Source organism: Pelodiscus sinensis, chromosome 1, assembly GCF_049634645.1.
Source record: "Pelodiscus sinensis isolate JC-2024 chromosome 1, ASM4963464v1, whole genome shotgun sequence".
NCBI lineage: Eukaryota > Metazoa > Chordata > Testudines > Trionychidae > Pelodiscus > Pelodiscus sinensis.
In genome coordinates this window covers 236,336,772-236,358,570 of record NC_134711.1, presented here as the reverse complement: position 1 = coordinate 236,358,570, position 21,799 = coordinate 236,336,772, and the positions used below count along the sequence as shown (strand labels likewise).

Below are 21,799 nucleotides of genomic sequence, written 5' to 3'. Positions count from 1 at the left end.
AGAATACCAGACATTTCGATACTTCCAGGATTGATGTGTCTCACACCTGATGATGTGACCTCAGACACAATGTATGTACAAAGCTACACTGGACAAAGAATGCTATTTAGAAGATCACACGGCTCCACTTCCATTGGCATGGACTCACAGTCATGGTGCATCTGAAGTCACATTGGTACAAGTGAGGAGCTTTTCAAAATGGCATCCACTGTCAGATACTGGATAAAATCTTGTTTTGTCTCAATATCAGGTGAAGGACAGAGCACCAAAGAAGAGGACTATCCAATTTAAAACCAAATGAACGAGCTGCCTAAGTTACACTCAATTCCACAATAATATAATTGCATTCTTAGTACAATAGACTCCAAAGCTTTAAGCCTAATTCATGAGGTTTAATGTAATTCAGTAACGTTCTTGTTGTAGGAAGTGGTCAGTCTGCCACAGTTTGTACCCTAGATACTATACCTTGGTATTAAGTAACAAACTATTTTATCTTGTGATGTGCATTGTCTCATCAGCAGATCATATCTTTCATGAAATAATTATGCTTTGGGGAAACGGTGTGTAGATGCCGATTTTATTGTGCATGTTTTTATGCAGATGATGGAATAAAAGAACAGGATGTAAATAGGTTTCTGTCCCACTTCCTGTACTATAGCCTGTCTCATTTGTTGTAATAGGTATTATGCTCAACAATGTTCTAAGCAGCACAAGTTCTGCATATATGCATCTTATGTTTTCTTTAACATTCTCATACTAAAAGAGGAGTATGACAAGGCTTATTTAAAAAGTAAAAGATGGCAACTAGAAATGTGCATTCAACAGTTAAGAGAGACTCGTCTCTTCTACCTTCAGTTTATCAATAGTGAATGACCAGATCACAAATTAATTATCTGGTGTCATTTTCTCCTACTAATTAATATTTTGGCTAAGTTTCTGATAATCACTGGTGTCCAGAGATGAGAAAAATGTGATGTTATTTAATCAACTGATGCAAGACTGGAAAGTGTTCTGAAAAGCAGGCAAAACACTCTACCACAACTGAGAAGCTCTTGAACACTAGAGGGCAGGAGATCATCTTTTAATATCTCAAATCTGATTCAACAAGAGGTCTTCAATTAGATCAAGAGTTCTACAGAACAGGAAATACGCCTGCTCAGTCTTGGTAAATGTCAGGATTTTTTTAAGTCCCCAACTTTGGCCTAGATCATTTCTCCATCCTTTAATCATATCTTTTATTTGAGAATAAAATTTCCTTTTACTAATATTCCCTAATTTTGAACTATAATCTTCTTTTCTATTATATGGTTGCGATACCTAGTAAATAATCTTAGGGCAGGTCTACACTATGGGGACAAATCAATCTAAGCTATGCAATTTGAATTATGTTAGTAATGTAACTCGTAGCTTAGACTGACTTACTGTATGGTCCACACCACACTGGGTCTACGTCTACACTGCAGCCTTTTGTCGGCAGAGACAATGCAAATGAAGCGCTCGTTAGCATTTGTCGCGCTCTCATTTGCATATTTTCTGCCAATTTTTTTGCAGAAGAGGTTTTTGCGCAAAAACAAGCAGTGTAGACGGGGCCGTTTTGCGCAAAAGAAACCTTTATGAACACACTGGTGGATATGGTCCCTACTCAAAGAGCTTATCTACTTACAGCCCACAAGTAAGGGTGATATGGTATGATATTGACACCCCTACTTCTGTGCTAATGTTGATGGGGCTCTGCCTTCACAGCAAGGTGCCTGGACATCAGCCACCACTGTCCAGCTCTGAAGACATTACAAAAGTAAGGATGGCAATACTATAACCCCCCTAAAAAAACCAAAAACTTCTGACCCCCCCCCCCCCCCCCACCTTTCCCTTTTATGTCAAAACTCCAAGTTTGGAAACACTGGTCTTCCTTGTGAAATCTGTACAGTATAAACATTGTTTATGGCTGTGAATTTGGTAGGGCCACAATTAAGACAGCTGCTAAGACAGACTTCTAACAGTGTACCACTAGCAGAAGTGAATTTAGGGCATGGTTATCTTAACAGACATCCCCTTACATGTGATATACATGTACTGTGTACTGTTATAATTCATAAATACGGGAACACAATTTCTTTGGGCCCAACTCCAAGAGATGCAGAGCAAAGTTGTTTCAGTTGGAAATTAAGATGAAGTATGCCCTAAAAATTGTATCCCTTTTCCTCAGAGAAAACAATATCAGAGACTATAAGAAATGGTAACTTACAGAAGGAGTAGCATACAAGGTTTCTAGTGCTTTTTTGTGATTTCGGATATATAGATTGTAACAGTTCAGTTAAGCTGGAAATTACAATGGCCGCAGTAAACATTAGTGGCTGAGTGTGCCAAAAAAAAAAAAAAGAGAGAAAAAAACTAGACTGAGGGCAGAGCAAGCCCAAAACATCTTTTATCTTTCTTCTGATCATATGTAGTTTTGCTTGTCACCTTAACTATTTTTAGACTGACCCCTCCTCTCTAGTACCCTTTTCAATTTTGTTTTGCTTAAACCATATTATTTTAAAGTTGAATGACTCGTGATCAGCATTTCTTACCATTCAAATGCTTATTTTGACCCATCTTCCAACTTCTAACAATAACATTTTCCAACAGTTCCCAAAAGGGCCTATGCTTAATAGAGTTGTATTGAGTGAGTTGCTAGTTTATCATGTCCACGCATCTGGTGGAAAGTGAGTATTTCATCTATTGCTTTGATTGTTACCAAGATCAACAAATAAAGCTTATTTGTCCAACAAATAACTTCTGAAAGACTAATTTTTTACTTTTAAAAAGTTATTTTTGTGTATCTCTTGCTCTCTGAAAAAATTACTGTATACTTATCTCAAATTAAAACAGTATGAGTTATAGCTTAAGGGCTATATAATCCTTCAGAAGTCTGTTAAATACCTAAGACAACACATATGAACTAACACTTAAAACTTTATCAAGCACAAATGGTGCATTAAAATCACTTGACTTATCTAACTTTACTTGCTGGAACACATCCTGCCTGCATCTAGCTCTGAGAATATTTGTACTTGCAAGAGTCTGTGGAAAAGGAAACAACCAGATTTTACTGGATAATGTTTATGCTATGGTCTATGTGACTCAATGTCTTGGTCTCCCACTTATTAACCTATTCTCTAGACTGATCTACTATCATTTTTTACATTTTATCTGTTAGACCAAATGTTTGGGGAAGGGTTTGGAAGATTGATGAACAAAGTTACTAATTGTTCAATCTTAAAAATAGCATTCTCCTTCCAGATACCCAAGCATTAAAAGACATATGAGAATTTTACTAGTATGCAGTCTGTACTATGCTTACATTTTGGTGTCTGGCACATACATCAAATAAACAGTTAATTCACTGCATGATTAAGTCCATTTTTAGATGGAATACATCTGCATTTACTAGATGTTAAATCATACTTTTCAAAAACTGTATAACTCACATGTTCTATTTTATTTTGAATATGAAACAAGTTTTGCTTTATATTTCTGCACTTTTTCCTTAGATACTTTACTATATATTACTACCAAAACACATAAAATTGTGCTCCAATATCCCATCTGAAGAATATAATTCTCTCATTAAAGTTTACTAATATTTGCACATCCACAACACTTTACTTTGCAGTAACTACAAGGACATTTGCAGCATGGTCTTGCTATTTTCTAGGCCTGCACTTCCAAAGGGAGCCCTCACCTCCTCTTGCACTGCACCCCAGTACAAAATCAGTGGTTCTTGCGCAAATATTCCGATGTTCCCGCTCAGGGATAAGCCCTCTTGCGCAAGAGAGCCAGCGTAGACAGCCACGTTAATTTCTTGCACAAGAAAGCCCGACGGCTAAAATGGCCATCGGAGCTTTCTTCCGCAAGAGAGCGTCTACACTGGCACGGATGCTTTTGCCCAAAAGATTTGCTTTTGCACTAAAGCATCTGTGCCAGTGTAGATGCTCTTTTGCGCAAATACTTATAACGGCAAAACTTTTCCGTTAAAAGTATTTGCACAAAATCATGCCAGTGTAGACGCAGCCAGGGTGCATTGGGCCATGCTTTCCCTGTGGCTCTAAGGCTGGGGACTTTCCCCACCATGAATGGCAAGGGGCATATTAATAGGACTCCAGGAGCTGGATCCTTCAGAAAACCAGGCAAAAACGTAACAAGCATTGGCAGCGCGGGGCCCCCTCAGCGACACCACACTGCTGCCCCGCCCTCCTCTACAACCCCGGCTCCGCACGCGCTAGGAACCATCGGCGTGAGGCGGAGTTTCTGGGAGGCACTTCGTGCATGACACCGGAAGCGGGAAGGGGGGGGTGGAACGTTACCGCGCGCGGTCCGTCTTCGGCTAGAGAACCAGGCCGGCAGAGAGCGCAGGGCGTCCGGGCTTGGCGCGTGACAGCCAGACCGTTACCTGCGCGAGCGGAGCATCCCGAGCCCGGCCGGCGCGCGTGCGCGCTGCAGGGAGATGAACCTGGAGCGCCTGAGGAAGCGGGTCCGGCAGTACATAGACCAGGTACAGGGGCAGCGGCCGCGCAGCCTCCCCCGCTCAGCGCCTGCCTCGGGGCCCGCCGGGCCGGCTCTGGGGGCGTCCCCGCCCCTGGGTCCTCAGGGGCCCTCACAGCGGGGCGTGCCCCGGCGGGCGGCATGAAAGAGCGTCGCGCAGCGCAGCGCTCCCGGCCGTTGTTGCTGTTTCGGGGGGTTAAGCGAGGCCTCGTGCAGGGCACAGGGAGGCGCCGCTCCCGCCGGGCTGAGCACTGACCGCGGCGCGGCCTGATGCGCGCCTGCCGCACGGCGCGAGCACCATGGTCTCCCCAGGAGGGCTCCCAGACCAGGCGCTGGATGCTGCGGCTGCCTCTGCCACAAAGGTGGTGAGCAAGAGTCTTACACCAGCCTTCACACGGGGCGCTTTTTCGGGCAGCTGGAAACCTCGGGGGCTTGAGCTGCAGCCGAGCTCATCACTCACAGCTGCAGTCAATGGGAGTGGTGCTTAGGGATGTTAAATGTAGATTAAGCGGCTAATCGAATGGTCAATTAGTCGATAGGGGTTGCCTCCACCCTTAACATGTTGGGACAGGCGGGGGCTGTTGCTGCACTGTAAAGGTGGAGCTGCTGCAGGGAGCACGGGGCCAGTGGCAGACTTAAGCAGCCCCCTGCTGACCCGTGCTCCCTGTGCATTTCCAAGAGGACAGTGCCACATAGAGTCTGGGGTCAGCTGGGGACTCTGGTAGAGGCAGCAAGGGGAGAAAGCCACATCCCTAGTAGTCCTTGGAAGAGATCATGTGCCAAATAATCAGAAAGCCTTTTGCAAAAAATCAGGTCTGATTTATTTCAAATTGAACAGCAGAATGAATAGATAGCTTGTCTAAGGCCACGTCTACACTACAGGGAAAGATTGAATTAAGATATGCAGCTCCAGCTATGTTAATTATATAGCTCGGGGTGGGCAGTAATTTTTGGTGGGGGGGCCACTCCAAGATTTTGAAAAGTGATCCAAGGCTGCACTTTTCTGTGGAGGAGGTGCGAGGTCTAGGATGGTCAGAAGGACACATGGGGTAAGGGACTGCAGTGCAGGAGATGGTGTGAGGTCTGAGGGAGTTTAGGTGAAGGAGGGGGTTTGTGACATGTGTCAGAGAATTGTAGTGTAGGGTCAGGAAGGGAGTATGGGTACAGGAGAGGATTCTGGCCTAGGGGAAGGGTGTAGGAGAATGTGCAGGGTCTGGAAGGAGTTGTGACCCGGGGCAGTGGGATGCATAGGTTTTGGATGGTGACCTGGGGGAAGGAGTTGGGTGTGAGAGAAGCAAGGGTGCCAGAGGTAGGCTTTGGCTGAGAGATGCTTATCTAAGCATTTCCCAGCTAGAAGCCCTGCAGTACCCCTAAGGCAGGCTGGGCCTGCTGTAGCCTCGGACTGCTTAACACAGCAGGCTGTTCCCTCCATGTGGTGCTCCGCTCCTGGAGAGGGGGAGGCTTGCACTGCCCCCATCCCCAGGTCAATCTCTTGGCTCCTATTGGCTGGTAGTTACCAGCCAATAAGAGCTGAGAGATTGGCTGGGGTTAGTTCCTATTGGCTAGTTGTTTCCATAATCCGGCACCTTTGGGACCCAGGTGGTGCCGGATTATCGGATGTGCCGGACTATCAGGAGGTACTCCAGCGGGGGGCTGTGATGGGTCTGCTGGGACCCGCACTGCCTCCGGTGGGGACAGGAGGGTAGGGACTCAGCGGGGAACGGCGTGACAAGGGCTGAACCCTCTGCTGTTTTGCAGGGAAGCAAAGCCTGCAAGCAGCAGCGGCAGAAAGAGGGTGAGAGGCAGGCAGCTGCTTCAAGAAGTTGTTAGTCAATTACACTACCCCCCCATCCGCAGGAGGTAGTGTAATTGACTAATAACTTCTTGAAGCAGCTGCCTGCCTCTTGCCCCCTCTCTGCTGCCGCCGCTTGTAGGCTTTTGTCTCCCTGCAAAACGGCGGCGGGTTCGGCCCTCGCTGCACCATTACCTGCCGCCCCCCTCTGCCCCGGCCAGAGACAGTAGAGGAAAGATAAATTGTGAGCCTGTCACCTGCGGGTCCAGCCGGTGGAAGAGTAATTGACTAACAACTTCTTGAAGCAGCTACTGGAGCTCTTCCGGGTTCTACTTGGTGCCGGACTATTGGGGATGCCGGACCACTGGATGCCGGACAATTTGAGTTTTACTGTAGCTGGCTTTGTAGCTCAAGCTGTAGAGGCTTCTATACAGAGGGCCACAGTTCAAATCCACCCAGTGGTAGTTCCAGACACTTGCCTTACTATTTTGAAATAAGGGTACATATGCCCTCACTGACTTCAGGATTGGGTCTTTAGTGGCAGGCAGGAGCCAGTCCATGAGGGGACCCAGTTTGAAAACTGATCGAGGCAACAGTGCAGGGGGCAAGGGACTTACAGTAGCCTTTTAAGCCAGCTCCCCCTGAGCACTGGCTCCTGCCTGCTCCTCCCCTGTGCCTCTGTTGGAGGTAGTGGGGGGAGGTGGCTCTGCAGATCCAGCATGCACAGAGAGGCAGCAGCATGGGGTGGGGGGCAGAGGCCACTCTGTGGGAGCCAATACACATGGGGAGCCAGCTTGAAAGCCAGCTCCCCATGTGTACTGGCTCCTGCCTGCCTCCCCCTCACCATCCAGGCTGCTGCCTCTCTATCAGAGGCAGCAATATGCACGGTGTGGGGGCAGATGGCTCCACAGCATCCGGTGCTCATATGGAGCTGGCTTAGAAGCTGGCTCTCTGCAGGCACTGGCTCTGGAGGGGAGAGTGTATATAGTCAATAGTATTAACCTATAAGTCCGGGCTTATCAATTAATTATGTAGTCATCTACATGTTCACATCCCTAGTCTACAGTGGGAGGTCGAAAGAGCAAACGCTCCCGTTGGCTTTCCTCACTCTTTGCGAGGAGCAGGAATACTGGTGCTGATGGAGGGTGCTCTCTGAGTTCAATTTAGTGGATCTTTATTAGACCCTCTAAATCAAACTCTAGAAGATTGATCATGGCAGCATCAATCTTCCCCATAGTGAAGAAATGGTATCAGATGTTTTGTGCTTCCATTCTTTGTCTGTAAAATAGGGTCATACCAGCCACTTTCCTTACAGGAGTTTTGTAAATATAAATTAAATCCTATAAATTTAGGAATGGACAGAATCTTCACAGGTTATCTAGTCCATCCCCACCTCTGAGGGGACTAAGGATTATCTAGTCTATCCCTGACAGGTATTTGTCCAACCTCCTCTTAAAAACCTCCAATAATGGAGATTCATAACTTCCTTAGGTAATTTTTTCTAGTGTGTCACTCTTTTATATTTAGGAAATCTTTCTTAATGTCTAACCTAAATCTCTCTTGCTGCATTTAATCCTATTACTTCTTATCCTGTCCTCAGTGGTTAAGGAGAACAATTTATCACCTTCCTCTTTACAACATTTATGTACTGTACTTGAAGACTTCCATTCTGTTTTTTCCAGAATAAACAAACATTTTTTTTTCAATATTGATGAATGTTTTCTGGACCTTGAATCACTTTTATGGCTTTCTGGGTTTTCTGAAGTAGTCCACATTTTGCCCAAAGTGTGGTACAGGTTATACCTCCCTTAACCAGGACTCCCTGGTCTGATGCCAGACCACAGATGCACGTGGATCACAGAGCCCAGGAACAGGGTGGTCTGACAGCAGGGCAGGAGCACCATAGGGGGCACCGGCAACTCAGCCAGGAGCCCAGTGTGTTTGTCGGGGGAGGGGGAATGGGTAGCACGGCAGGGAGTTGTGGCCCCAGTGGTGGCCAGAGAGCTGTGGCCCCGGCTGCAGAGCTCTAGCCCCATTTTGGCTTCGGCCCCAGCGACAGCCAGGGAACTGTGGCCCCCATCATGGAACTCCAGCCCCGGCTTTCTACCCCAACCCTGGCTGTGCAGCTCTGGCTCCAGCCACAGAACCAGGTGGCTGTGGAGCTCCAGCCCCGGCTGCGGAGTTCCAGCTGTGGCACTCTGGCCCCAGCAACAGTGGGGGCGGCAGCATTTAGAGAGCCCTCGGGGACTGGGGCAGCAGCGGGGCAAGCTGTCACCCTAACCCAGAGGCAATATGGGCCAGGAGGGGAGGGACCTCACCTGGTCCAGCAAATCCTCTCGTTTGGAACCAATTAGGTCCTGAGGGTGCTGGACCAGTGAGGTCTAACCTGTACTCAAATATGGATACAGTACTACAATTGAGGTCTTATCAGCACTGAGTAAAATGGAAGATTTTTTTTTTCTTAGTTCCAACATTCCTGCTGGTATATCGGGGCCCCTCTACATTGCAGGGCAAAAGTTGAATTAAGATAGGCAACTTCAGCTATGTCAGTTGCATAGCTGAAGTTGACCTAGATTAATTCGGCTCTTGGTGCTGTCTACACAGCAAGAAGTCGAAGGAAAAAAACTCTTCTTTTGACTTCCCTTACTCCTTGTCAAATGAGGGTTGCACGAGTCAGAGTAAGTCTTCCAGTTTGACATTATTTTGAAATAATAGCTTGCTGTGAAGATGCACATTTTGTTATTTCGAAATAACATACTCTTGAAGAGTGATTTTTTTGCAATAGTTGTTTTTGCAATATTTTTATTTTGTTGATTCATACTTAATTTGTGATCCACTATCACCCCCATATGTTTTTCAGTAGTATTTCTTCAGAGACAATTCTCATTTTGTATTTGTGCATTGATTATTCTTTCCTAAATATATAGTATTTTTCATTTGCCTTTCTTGAATTTCATCGTAGTCGTTGGAGACCGTTCCTGAAGTTTGTCAAGATCATTTTGAGTTCTAATCCTGTCCTCCAAAGTACTTGCATCTCTTCCAAGCTTTGATCATATACGTGTATTCTCTATGGCATTGTCCAAATAATGAATGAAACTAGGATGGACCCACTCAATATACCCTTTAAATTTTACTGTAATCCATTGTTAACTATTCTGTGAATATGGTTTTCCAACCAGTTGTGCATCCACCTCATGGTAGGCTTGTTGAGGCTATATTTCCCTAGTTTGCTTATGAGATAGTATAAAGAGCTTTCTGAAGTTGAGAGATACCACCTTTATTTTTTCCCACATCTACAAGACTTGTTACCCTGTCAAAGAAGGATATTTGGTTGGTTTGACATTATTTGTTTTTAACAAATCCATGTTGACTGTTATATATCACTTTGTCGTTTAGTTTTTTACAGATTAGTTATTTGTGCATTATTTTTCTGTGTACCAAAGTTAAGATGACTAGACTACACGTTCTCTGGCATGTCTTTATTCCCTTTCTATAGATAGGTATTATAGTTTCCCTCTTCCAAGTGTCTGGGATCTCTTATCCCTGTGGTTCCCAACCTTTTTTATACTGTAGACTGGCAAACTCATTAAAAAAACATTTGGCAGACTGGTATAGACATATTTGAATATTGATCATGACAATTAATTTATTTGCATATTTGTATATTTTTTGTGGTAATTCATTTTAAGCAGTCATGTATTACTGTACATTGCATCTGTATGCATACAATAAGGGCACTGGGGGAAGATGTAGGAAAAAGTGAAGGGAAAGGGAACAAGGGGGTAAGGAGCTTGGTCCCCTCGCTCCACCTCAGCTGCCTCGATAGTGGCAGTCCCTGCTCAGCTCTGGCCACTCTGCCAAGGGGTGCCCAAGCCAGCCCCCAGGGCTCAGCACAGCTTGGCTGCAACAGCTACGTGTGTGTGCATGCTTGCTGAGCTGGGAGCAGTGGGAGGCCCCCACTGAGGGAGAAGGAACCTGCCTAGTAGCGCCAACATGGGTGGGAGGAGAGCATACTTGCAGGGCAGCTGGTTCCTCAGTCTCTCCTCCTGCATGAGAAGCGGGGTGGGAGACTGGCCTGGAGGCGCTCAGGAGCTGCTTCTTTAGCTGCAGCCTCCCTCCATATGGCGCTGCCAGAGCAGCCGCTCTCCACACGGCCCCACCAGCCAAGCTGCTTAGCAGCTGCTGGAGCTAGAACCGGGGCCATGGTGAGGCAGTTCTAGTAGGGACAGCTTCACTACAGTCCTGGCTCCAGCTGCAGCACACTAACTCAATTAGCAGCTGCGTGGCCAGTCATCAAGCAGCTGCGTAGCAGGTCATGGCCTGGCAGTGTGCTGCAGCCAGCAGTTCATAGCCAGGCACCAGTGCACAGACCAGTGTTTGGGAACCACTGTCTTATCCTTCACAAGTTCTCAAAGATAATCACTGATGGCACAGAGATCTTTAGGATATCCTATGATGTATTTCCTCAGACTCTGCTGATTTTAAGACATTTAACTTATAGATAATTCTTAACCTACTCTTTTCCTATTTTAGTTTCAGATCCTATTGTATTTGCACTGATACTCACTATGTAAGTCATCCAATTACTGGTAACTTTTTTTGGTGAAAACTAAGGATATGCAAGTGTTACCGTGTACACCAAGGGTCTGCAATCTCCAGCACACTTGCCACAAGTGGTACACAAGCCAGTTTTTTATTTTACCTGCAAGTGGGACAGGAGCTCAGCCCTCTCCCCGTGCTGTGGGGAACCTGTGCTGCGGCCCTAGCCTCAGCCATGCAATTGCAGGCTGAGCACCAGCTCCAGCTTCCTGCTGTGGGGAAGGGGATGGGAGAGGCACCCATATGTGTCCCTGGGGCTGCCTCCTGCTTTGGGAGGGGGCAAGGCTGGGCCTGTTCTTCAGAGCTGGGACTGGGTGGCTGACACACATGGCACGCTGGGGCATGAGCTGAGTTGCACTGCTCCCTGCGGGCTGTGTGCCAGTGGGGAGCTCCTTCCCCAGCCCCCCACTGTGCGCAGCCGGGCTGCAGCCAGCCCTGTGCTCTGCCTGCTGCAGCCTATAGGCGAAGGGCTGGGCCAAGCAGGACAGAGACTCTGCGCCTCCCCCTGAACCTCTCCTCACCCCAGTGCTGCTCCTAGGGGGTTGCAAACAGTGCTGCTGCCCTGCCAATGAGTGCTCTGGGGGCACAGGAATGTGAGGGCAGGAGGGAGGATGTGAAGGAGGATGTGGGGGCAGGATAGGAGGGGATAGGGGTTGCACAGAGGGGCATGGAGTGATGCAGGGGATTAGGCTGTGGGGGAGTGAGGCTGGAGCAGAGGAAGATATGATGTGTGGATACAATTTTACTTGGCAGAAGTTGCACTTTCCTTTACTCCCCACTTCTTTGCCTCCCTCCCCAGCTAGCTCTTTGGCTGCATTCTCATCCTCTCACCTTTTCTGTATTACTCCCCCCAACTCCCTCTCGTTTCTCCACTCCCCACCCTCTCCTGTTACAAACAGGAGACCCTCCCTGCCTCACCCCGTCCTGCACCCTACCTCTCACCCAAATCCTGCATCCTTATCCCATTCACTGGCAGCCCTGTCCCGCACATTGAACCCCTCATTTTTGTTCCCACCCTAGAACCTAAGGGGGTCCACAAAATCCACTAACTCTGTAACCCCTGAACCCAAATCTTCCCTGTCCCTTCTCCTCACCCTGTGGGAGCTGGAGTGCCAGAAGAGTGAGGTGCCTAAGTTGGGGGCCACATCAGTGAACCTGTGTCTAGACTACATCCCTCTGTCAACAAAGGCACTATGAAAGCGCAAATGAAGCGGGGATTTAAATATCCTGCACTTTATTTACATAATCGCGTCATGGTGCTGTTTCAAAAAAGCACCATTTTGAAAGTAAAACCGTAGACCACTTCATTTAAATCCCTGCTTCATTTCCCTGAGGATTAGGGGTTTTGGGAGGAGTTTTTTTGCTTCTCACTTGTGTTCCGCAGCTAATTTTTCTGTGGGTCAGTGACCCCCAACCCAAAAATGGTTTCCCATCTCTGCCATAAATAAAGAAAACATTGAAACCTTTTGTGTTGGACATAATATTTTACTTTACTTAAATGAAGTTTGATAAACTAACTTGAGAAATCTGTGAATAATTTAAAGCGTTCTCCCTAGCTGCTCACTGGCAAATAGGGATGTGAACGACTAGTCACTTCCGCTCCCTCTCCCCCCTTCCCCCCTTGCTGCCTCTATCAGAAACAGGCTGGGGAGGAGCAGAAGAGGGAGTACTTGAAAGTGGCAGCACTGCGTGGAGCCTGGAGCTAGGCCCTGGGCTCCACATGGTGCTGCCACATTGAAACATCGCGTGCAGCCTAGGGCCAGTTGGGGTGTCACCAGATTACATGCAGCATTTCAAAGTGGCAGCACCATGTGGAACCCGGGATCAGCTGGGGACTCCCCTGCTGACACGGGACTCTGTGTGGCACACCTGCTTTGAATTGCCATGGGGATCCCAGTGTAAGACTCCATGCAACATTTCAAAGCAGAAGAGCCTATCAGATAGAGGCAGAAAAAGGAGGAAGAAGAGGGAGTACTTCAAAGTGGCAGCGCTGCATGGAGCCCGTACCCTGGGCTCCATGCAGTGCTGCCCCTTTGAAACACCGCTGCAGGATTTCCAAGTGGCAGTGCTGCGTGGATCCTGGGGTCAGCTGGGGAGTCTCCAGCTGATCCAGCATTCCGGGCAAATACCACATGCAGCCCAGGGTCAGCTGGGGACTCCTCAGCTGACCCCAACTCTGTGTGGCATTTCAAAGCGGTAGCACCACATGGAGCCCAGAGTCAGCGGGGGATTCTGAGTAGGGGCTCTTGTACGTTTCAAGAGAGGAATGCCTATCAACTAATTGAGTAGTGGGTGGAAATTCCATCGACTACTCAACTAGTAAATTAATCGTTATTTAACATCCTTAGAGCACATTTGTAGTTTAGCAACCTTGGTAGTGTAGCAACTATCGACTAATCGAATAGACGATGGAAATTGAATCAACTATTCAGTTAGTCAGTTATTTGAAATTTAACATCCTTACTAGCAAAATGGCTCAGGTATAGTTATATAAGTAACAGTGAGTTTCCATTAGCAATTGGTAGTCCACAGAAAGGTTTGCATTGAGCCAGGTGGTCCATGGGGCACGCTGTAGAGAGAACTCCTCCCTCTCCTCACGGGAGAATGGCATGGCCCAGAGTAGGAGGGTTAAATCTTGGCACGCCACTGTGGAAAGGTTGCTGACTCCTGGTATACACGGTTAACCTTCATGGTTACTCGCAGGCTCCCAATATGCACATACCAGCTTCTTGGGAAACCTTGCGTCCCTTTCCTTGTGCTGCTGCCTCTGTATCAGTAGCTGGTGTGCATGGGGAGCCAGCTTAAAAATTTTAGCAGTTACATGTTTACTTACTTAAACATATTTTAACATCCCTAGTGAAAATTGAAATGAAAAAAAAAAGCATTTAAAACTACAGCCAGTTCTGTATTTTCTATTATTGTCTTCTTCTGATTGAAGGAGTACCTTGGTCTTCCTCTTCCTTGTAATGTTTTCTTGTTACCTTTTATGTCCCTAGCTAGTTTAATCTCATTTTGTGCTAAGGATGTTAAAATGCCGTTAATTGATTAGTCGATAGGCACTTCTGCATTCCTCCTTTGAAATATACAGCTCTTGTACATTTCAAACGAGGAATGTGGAACTCCGCCTACAGCCTGGGGCCAGTGGGAAGTCCCACTGATTCCTGGCTGCATGCGGCGTGCCTGCTTTGAAATGCACAGCAGGGGCTCTCGTGCATTTCAAAGCCATGGAGCCCGGGATCAGCGGGGGACTCCTAGTCCCCCACCGACTCTGGGCTCCATGCTACACTGCATGCCACTAGGAGCCCCAGGGTAAACTGGGGACTCCCCAGCTGACCCCAGTTTTCCTGGCACTTCCCCAGAACCTGGGATCAGCTCCCCAGCTCCGGGGATCAGGTCCAGGGAAGTGCTTCAGGGAGCCCGGGATCAGCTGGGGAGTCCCCAGATGACCCCGGGTTCCATTGCCCCTTTGAAAGGCGGGGAAGCAGCAGTTTGAAAAGGGTAGTTTCAAAGGGGCAGCCACTGCACAGCTGATCCGCAGATCAGTTGAGCAGCGGCTGCCCCTTTGAAATGCTGCTGTGCAGCGCTGCCACTTTGAAGTACTCCTTCTTCCCCTCCCCCTTTGCTGTCTCTATCTCATAGAGGCAGCAAAGGGGATGGGGGGGATATCGACTAGTCAAAATAGTATTCGTATCGGATAGTTGACTAGTCTTTTACATCGTTATTTTGTGCTTGACCCTTCTAATGTGTTCCTATGCACAGGACCGTGCCGAACCGTGGCAAGCCCTGCTCGCCAGCCACTCTGTCCGGCGATCTGCGCATGCGCAGATCGCCCGAACCCAGCTCTTCCTTGGTTACAATCTACTCGCCACAGGCAAGTAGATTGTATTATTTGTCGAGCCCTGCCTATGCACGTATGTTGCTTTTAATATGTGGTCTGCTGTAATTCTATGATAGATCCAAAGAAATCCAATGAGGAAATAAATAACTTTCTTCAGAGCAGGGTTTGAATAATGTACAGTACATAAGCTTAGAGCTACGCGTTGAACTAGGAGATGAAAACAGAATATGGCTGCTCATCCTGAGCACTGGAGAAAAAGATCACTAGAGTATTCTTTTAATTTGCTAATGAAAACATGTTTATAATCTTGTTTGTAAAGACAGCTATTAAAAATAGGTGGGACAGATGGGCCAACATTTTCCATATTAGTTAAGTAGTTGGGTGAAGTTACAATTAACTGAAATCAGGGCCTTATAGTGGGATGTGTTGGACAACCTTAATAGGCTCTGCTTTTAGCCCTTCATTTAATAATTATATCTGATATTTATATGCCACCTTTATTTATACATTTCAGCCTTAGAGGTTCCATGCAGTCCCTTTTGGGATGGAGGAAAACAATAAATGGCATAAGATGTTCAGTCTGAAAATTTCCTATATATTGTGAATATTGCTTTGTTCAGATCCTGAATTATCCCTTACAACAGCATGAATTAATGCAGAGTTAAGACTGCCCAGTGGTATCTTGTACCCTTCCAAAACATCAAATTCAGCAGATCTCAAACTTTTGAAAACCAGGAAATGTTAAAATATACGTGTCCCCCGCCCCCCATACAGCAGGCTGGGGTGCTGGGAGGTGAGAGCTGGTGCATGCGGGAAGATGGCTTTTAAGCCAACTTTCCTCACGTACCAACTCCCATGGAGCTGCCTGCCATCCTCCAATCCCTCCCCCCCCCCCACACACACCCCTCCCCACACTGCTGTCTCTGTATCAGCTGTCTCTGTATCAGCAGATACAGAGGCAGCAGTGCAGGGTGGGATGCAGACACCCGTCCTTCCCCCCCCACCCCCACCCCCATCATGTGTAAATGTGTAACTGCTGAAAATTTCAGCAGTTACACGTTTACCTAAATAAACACATTTTAACATTCCTAGTGGGGACACCAGTCAGAGGTACCAGAATGCTGTTGCTACTCTCCCAAACGATGCCAAAACACCATTTGAGAGCATTCTTGCACAACTCAAGCAAGGAGTGTAAAATCCCATTTGGTTAACCAGATCCTCTCTGTGGTAGGTCCCCCCCCCACCCCATAGGGTGGAAGCAGCCATCTACCCATGGCAGGCAGGGAACTGCTCCAGCCACCACTGGTTAACTGGTAAACATTCACAGCCCTAACTTAAGCATAACCTTTAGCTGTGCTTAAATGTAGAAAGCACTGGAATGTATAATTTCTTTTCTTTTCAAAAATACGTTGTGTTTTCAGCAAAACTTGGATTATGTTCCTCTCTGGTCCCCAAGAAAAATCCTCTGACAGAGGCATATTATAACTTCATGTCTACATCTCATTTTCAGAGTTAAGAGTTGGGTGTTAATTCATAGTGTTCAGGTGTTGCTCATGTTCAGTGGCCATAGCATGTCATCTTGAGTCTCACAGAACCTGAGAGTCATGGCTGGTTTCCAGTCTCTCAGGCACTCTGCAGATGTGTAGACAAATCCATTTGGTGCGTGAACATTAGGCTTGCATCTGTCTGTATAGCCAGACTCTTTAATGTATCCAGTATTGCTTCCCAAAAGCGCCTTATACTAACTGGGTAAATCTGAGACTTATGGTTTGACCAAGGTGTGCACTGGAAGCACTGGTAGAATCTGTCAATGCTAAGAAAATCTTTGTTATTTGGGAAACTGTATCTCATATTGCTTGGTAAATATGATCTCATATTTGGATCACTAACCCTACTCTCTGAGGCTAAGGCACACCAAATTTGAGGGTATGCAGTTTTTAGGGCACTTTGAAGAGTTTCCCTTTAAATAGAAAGGAGCTCTTATCTGTAGCTCTGGCTTTCATATTATATTTAAATGATATTTTTCCATCTTTCATATTTCTAGGATTCATAACAAAGCCTCTGCCTCAATTTAGGGTAAATCACACATGTTGGGGGAGTACCCTAATAATCTTTACAAATATATTAACTGCTTTGACTTATTTGGCAATCAATTAACTCTAGGTTTTTATAAAAAAAAATAGTATGGTCAATCGTCAAAGAATTATCTAGTGTTATATTCTACCTTTTGTAATAATGAAACAAACAAACCCTAACATTTCTAACATTCTTTTCCAGCAACAATATCAAAGTGCCTTGTTTTGGGCAGACAAAGTTGCGTCGCTGTCTCATGGTAAGTAATCCTTACTTTTTATTTCACTTTATTTAAAATATTAATTTCATGAAAACTTTTGCCAGTTATAGTTTTTTTTTTCAGATCCTTGTGTATTGTTAAGGTTACATCTTGTGTGTGATGTTCTTGTGAGTTTCTCTGGAATATCATCAACTCACATAGAGTATTAGATTTTTGATCTGCTAGACTAGATCAGTGTTTCTTAACTAGTGATACAAGTTCCCTCAGGGGTACTCGAGAGAAGTCTGGGGGGTACATCAACACAACTGAAATTTGTTGAAAACTGAATTTTTGTTTTAAGTTTTACAGTGCTTTATTATTTTGTACTTTTTACACCCAAAAATGTCATCGCCTGCCAGCTACGATTAAGTTGTTTAAACAAATGTGTTGCAATGGTAGAAAAAATGTTGTATGTCTGAAAACTGTAGGTACTGGGGGTACTTATAATTTTTTTTTTAAAGGGGTACTTTATAAAAAAAGGTTGAGAGAGGCCAGACTAGTACAATTCAGCATTCATGCATATTTAACTCCTGTGCTTGAAATTCATACTCTATTAGTGCAAGAACTAAGCCTTGTACCTATGATGAAAAACATTCTGTCTTTCAAGGCTTGGAAGTACATGGCAGGTTAACGCCCTCCACTTGGAGAAATTTTTATTGCTTTCAATAAACTTTTCACAGATGATTAAAACCTGAAATTAAAAATGACTTGATAATTTAGTCCAGTCCGCTACCAATGCAAGATTGTTTCCTGTAGTACCTTTTCAAGTGGTTAGTTTGTTGTATTTATGGCATAATCAGGACTGTTCCTTGGTGGGTGTAGGGTCTGGGACAAGCCCTGCTTCTTCCTCAAGCCCCATCTTTGCTCTGCCCCGTTGCAGTGGTTTTGCCAAATCCTACCTCTGCTCTGCCTCCTTCTGCTCCCATTGCACCCCTTCCACAGAGACCCCTCTTCCAAGTGACACAGCCCTCAGGATTACTGGAAGGACTGGCACTAGCAGAAGGGGTTGGACCTCTCTACACTCACCAAGGTGTCAGGAAGCAGAGTGACCCAGGTCCAGTGGAGCAGGCTGAGACCGGGTTGCTCTGCTTCCCATGGTTCCCACTAATGTAGGTGATTGCAGGGGTGAGCCATACCCTTGTTTACTGGTGCCAAGTGCTCCAGTAATCCCCCAGGGCCTGGGGCATAGGGCCCAAACTGTCCTATGGATTGCCTGACTCGGGGGGTAGTCATTGATAGAGTAACTTTTAATTCCTTTGGAATCATTCTCGCTTTCCTTCAATATTGAAGATTCTCCCATGCATCATGACTATTTAAATATAGGGTTTGGTAGATGCGTGTCACCTCAACCAAATTGTTTGTCTATGTTTACATTTATTGAGTATTTCCTTACCTCTTTATATCTGTTTTACAATGGCCTTATTACTTACAATCTGGTACTTTAAATGGGATTACTCACATGTAAAGTTATATACATGCATATGTTTTGGGATCAGGAGTCAGGGTCTAATTGTCATTTTTCTAGAATTTGAAAATAATAATTTGTTTTTGAAGGTGCTAATTTTCACAACTTCGAAATGTACATATACTGTTTTCCTCTTTTTCATATCAGTTTTATTTCCCTTCTGTTACTTATGGTGTGCAGACTGGTGTTAGTTTTTTTACATCCTTGTTTGCTGCTGTTAACGCATAGAATGTAAGTATTAAGGTTTGATTTCACTCTATATTTTCTTATTTCTGAGATATCCAGAGATACGCATTTTATTTTTAGACTGAGTTATTGAGATGACTAGTCTGAGGAAGACCAGTAAATTGAGACATTTTTAATTACCTAAAAATGTCTATGCTATACAAAAGTATGATGAAAGCAAGCACCTTAGGATTGTACTTAATTGGGTTGTACATATTTTTAGAGGAACCTCAGGACATCTACTGGCTGGCTCAATGTCTCTACCTGACAGCTCAGTATCATAGGGCAGCACATGCCCTTCGCTCACGCAAGCTAGATAAGGTAAGTAATTTCAAACATGATATAATACATTTGTTTATTTAAAACCATAGTGCTGTACCTGGTACTAAATAGCAGATGCACTGTGCTAAATGGACTATAGTTCATTATCCTCAGAGCTAACCATACAAATTTAAAGGAAGAGTAGTTACATAAACTGCAAAATGTGATGCAAGATAAACATGTTCATAAAGCCAGACCATAAATGCTGGGACAAAGTAAGGTCAAGGTGAGAGAATGATACATAGAGAAGAAAAAAGGCCCAAAGGCTGTCCTGGGAAGGGACTATGTGTTCTAGTTCTCCTCCCATTTTCACTGAAGATGTGGAAATCAAAAGAGGAGAGTGCCTGCAGAGTTGGAGCGGTTCAAAAATAGTATAGAAGAAACTTAAAAAACCTGGACTAGAAGGTCATTAGCGAATTTGGTCAAGGACATTTTACCGAGGTGGAAAGGATGAACCACCCTGGAGGAGATAAAGGAGAGAGAGATGAGGAAGTCTAACAATTTGACATGCCTTATAACTTGAAAGAAAAAAAAAAGTTGGAAACAGTGGTATATTAGACTGCTTTTAGGTAAAGGGAAGGGTCACAAGGAAAGAGTATATAAAGGTAAGGGAAATGGAGGGGAAAACTAGAGTTAAGGAGACAGGATGGTTTAAGATTTTCCTATTTACTGTCTACCTCAAGTTAGAGACTTGAGAGAATGATTCAGGGTAGTAAGGAATAAATCTGTTTTCCTTCTGACTAAAATCATTGATGTAGGAATGATAGCTTTTTGCTATTAATACTATGGAATGTTGTTTGTTTGTACCTTGATAATTAAGTATATTTTAAATCTCTTTATTTCTCTTAGTTATATGAAGCATGTCGATACCTTGCTGCTCGATGTCATGTAAGTATATATTTTAGTTTATATTGGATAAAATAGAACTAAATAAAGACTGCTATGTAAATAGTCAACCCACACATGACAGACTTTATGCTAGCCACATAAAGGGCACTTCCTTTAGAGTAAGGTATCTGACCTGTTCTCCATGACCCAGAATTTCTCTCCTTTCTAATAATGTAAAATGTGGTTTATAATGGTTGGTTGCTAACTTTTGTCCTACAGATAGCTTTGTTTTATTGGTGCTATTAATAAATAATTGGCACTATGCTTTGGGTTCCTCTTGGTTGAAAAGTGCTATATAACGTAAAATGCAGCCAAAGAAATCAACTTGTCTGGAGAACGAGCAAAATAAATAGAACAGCATCTATTTTGATAGGGCTTTCTATTTTTGTTATTATCTATCTTAATTGGTTTAAAGATAATGTTTGTATACTTTTGTGATCACAAAATGTTGAGCAGTATGATCATTCCGCATTCATTCTGCATCAGTATTTCTCAAAGTGGTCCATGGATCCACTCTGAGAAACCTGCTAACTGGCCGCTCCAGTTTCTTTGTTTACCAGCTCAGCAGCCACAGAGACCTCGTGGCTCACATTGCAGCCAAGGGAAACCTCAGGAAGTGTGTGGGCTGGGCCACGACGCTTCCTGCGGCTCCCATTGGCCACAAACAGAGAACCGGAGCCGTGAGGCTCCATAGCTGTGGAGCCGGTAAATAAACAAACTGGGGTGGCCAGTTAGCAGGTTTCTCAGAGTAGATCCGTAGACCGCTTTGAGAAACACTGCTCTATATTTATGTTCCAAATGTTGTTTGGTTGAACCATACTGAAATATTTATTATGCTACCATTTGTGAATTGTTAAATTATGATGTTAAACTGATATGCAGATAAATAAACGTGAACTAGCTCGACATACCAAATGCGACAATTTTTACTTGCAATGGTTTAATTATTGGTGTTTTAACTTTAAATGCTTAATGTATCTGCCCTTGTTTTTCTTCGTAGTATGCTGCAAAAGAGCATCAACAGGCTCTTGATATTCTTGACATGGAAGAGCCAATCAATAAAAGACTATTCGAAAAATACTTGAAAGATGAAAGTGGATTGAAAGATTCTACCAGTGATTGGGAGATGTCACAATCCTCTGTAGGTAGCATTTTCAAAACATGATGTTTTCATCGCTGAAGAGTAATGTTTACTTTCTGATAAATGCCTGTATACTATAATGTTAGTGAGATCGGAACTTGAAATTTAATGTGTTTGACTTTTATTTATAGGATAAAGAATATTTATTCCAGAAGTATTATGTTTTTTTTCCATTTAGTCAGAAATCTGTACTGCTGGCTGCCTTGATTATTCCAACATTAAATTAAAATTGTGGATTCACTATTCTTAGTGTTTTGCAAATGTTCACACAGAATTAATAATTGAGAATTTCTAGGGAGTTCCATGTTATCGCTTAGTTTCAAAATAAATAAATTCTAGGTCTTCCAGATATGAATTGAGCCTTGACAATGTAAACTATCATCTCTTCACAGATTTTGGAGATAAATAACAATCAGAGAATGAACTTTCTGTTTCCTTCAAGTATTTTATTGAGGTGTTAATGCTGTGTAATTAGATTATACTCAACTCTCATGAGTGTCTCCTGGCTGTGTATGTGCGCCTGCACACTCTGTCTACCTATTTGTGATATGTGTTCTCTGACTCAGTCCTATGACAAAGTCATGCACATTCTGTGAGATAAAAGCAAAGCCAACCCCCTTTCAGGATACAAGTCCAAGAGAGGCCTTCCTCAGTGTCTTCTATAATGTGTCTGT

The 21,799-nt window shown here is 44.6% G+C and overlaps 1 protein-coding gene across 4 annotated transcripts in view; it reads left to right on the top strand.

Moving 5' to 3' along the window:
- Positions 1-4,322: 4,322 nt before the first annotated feature.
- CDC16 (cell division cycle 16) overlaps positions 4,323-21,799 on the top strand; it is a 59,251-nt gene continuing 41,774 nt past the window's right edge. The window contains exons 1-6 of one of the 4 annotated variants that reach the window (XM_075918220.1): positions 4,323-4,534; positions 10,850-10,886; positions 17,031-17,085; positions 18,999-19,096; positions 19,946-19,984; positions 20,985-21,125. In XM_075918220.1, the coding sequence (XP_075774335.1) occupies positions 21,027-21,125 (99 nt within the window). In that variant the 5' untranslated portion in view covers positions 4,323-4,534; positions 10,850-10,886; positions 17,031-17,085; ... (1 more) ...; positions 19,946-19,984; positions 20,985-21,026. Of the gene's footprint in view, positions 4,535-4,576; positions 4,890-10,849; positions 10,887-17,030; positions 17,086-18,998; positions 19,097-19,945; positions 19,985-20,984; positions 21,126-21,799 lie in introns of those variants that run through there. The other 3 variants (XM_006114539.4, XM_075918205.1, XM_075918196.1) reach the window with 3 other exon arrangements.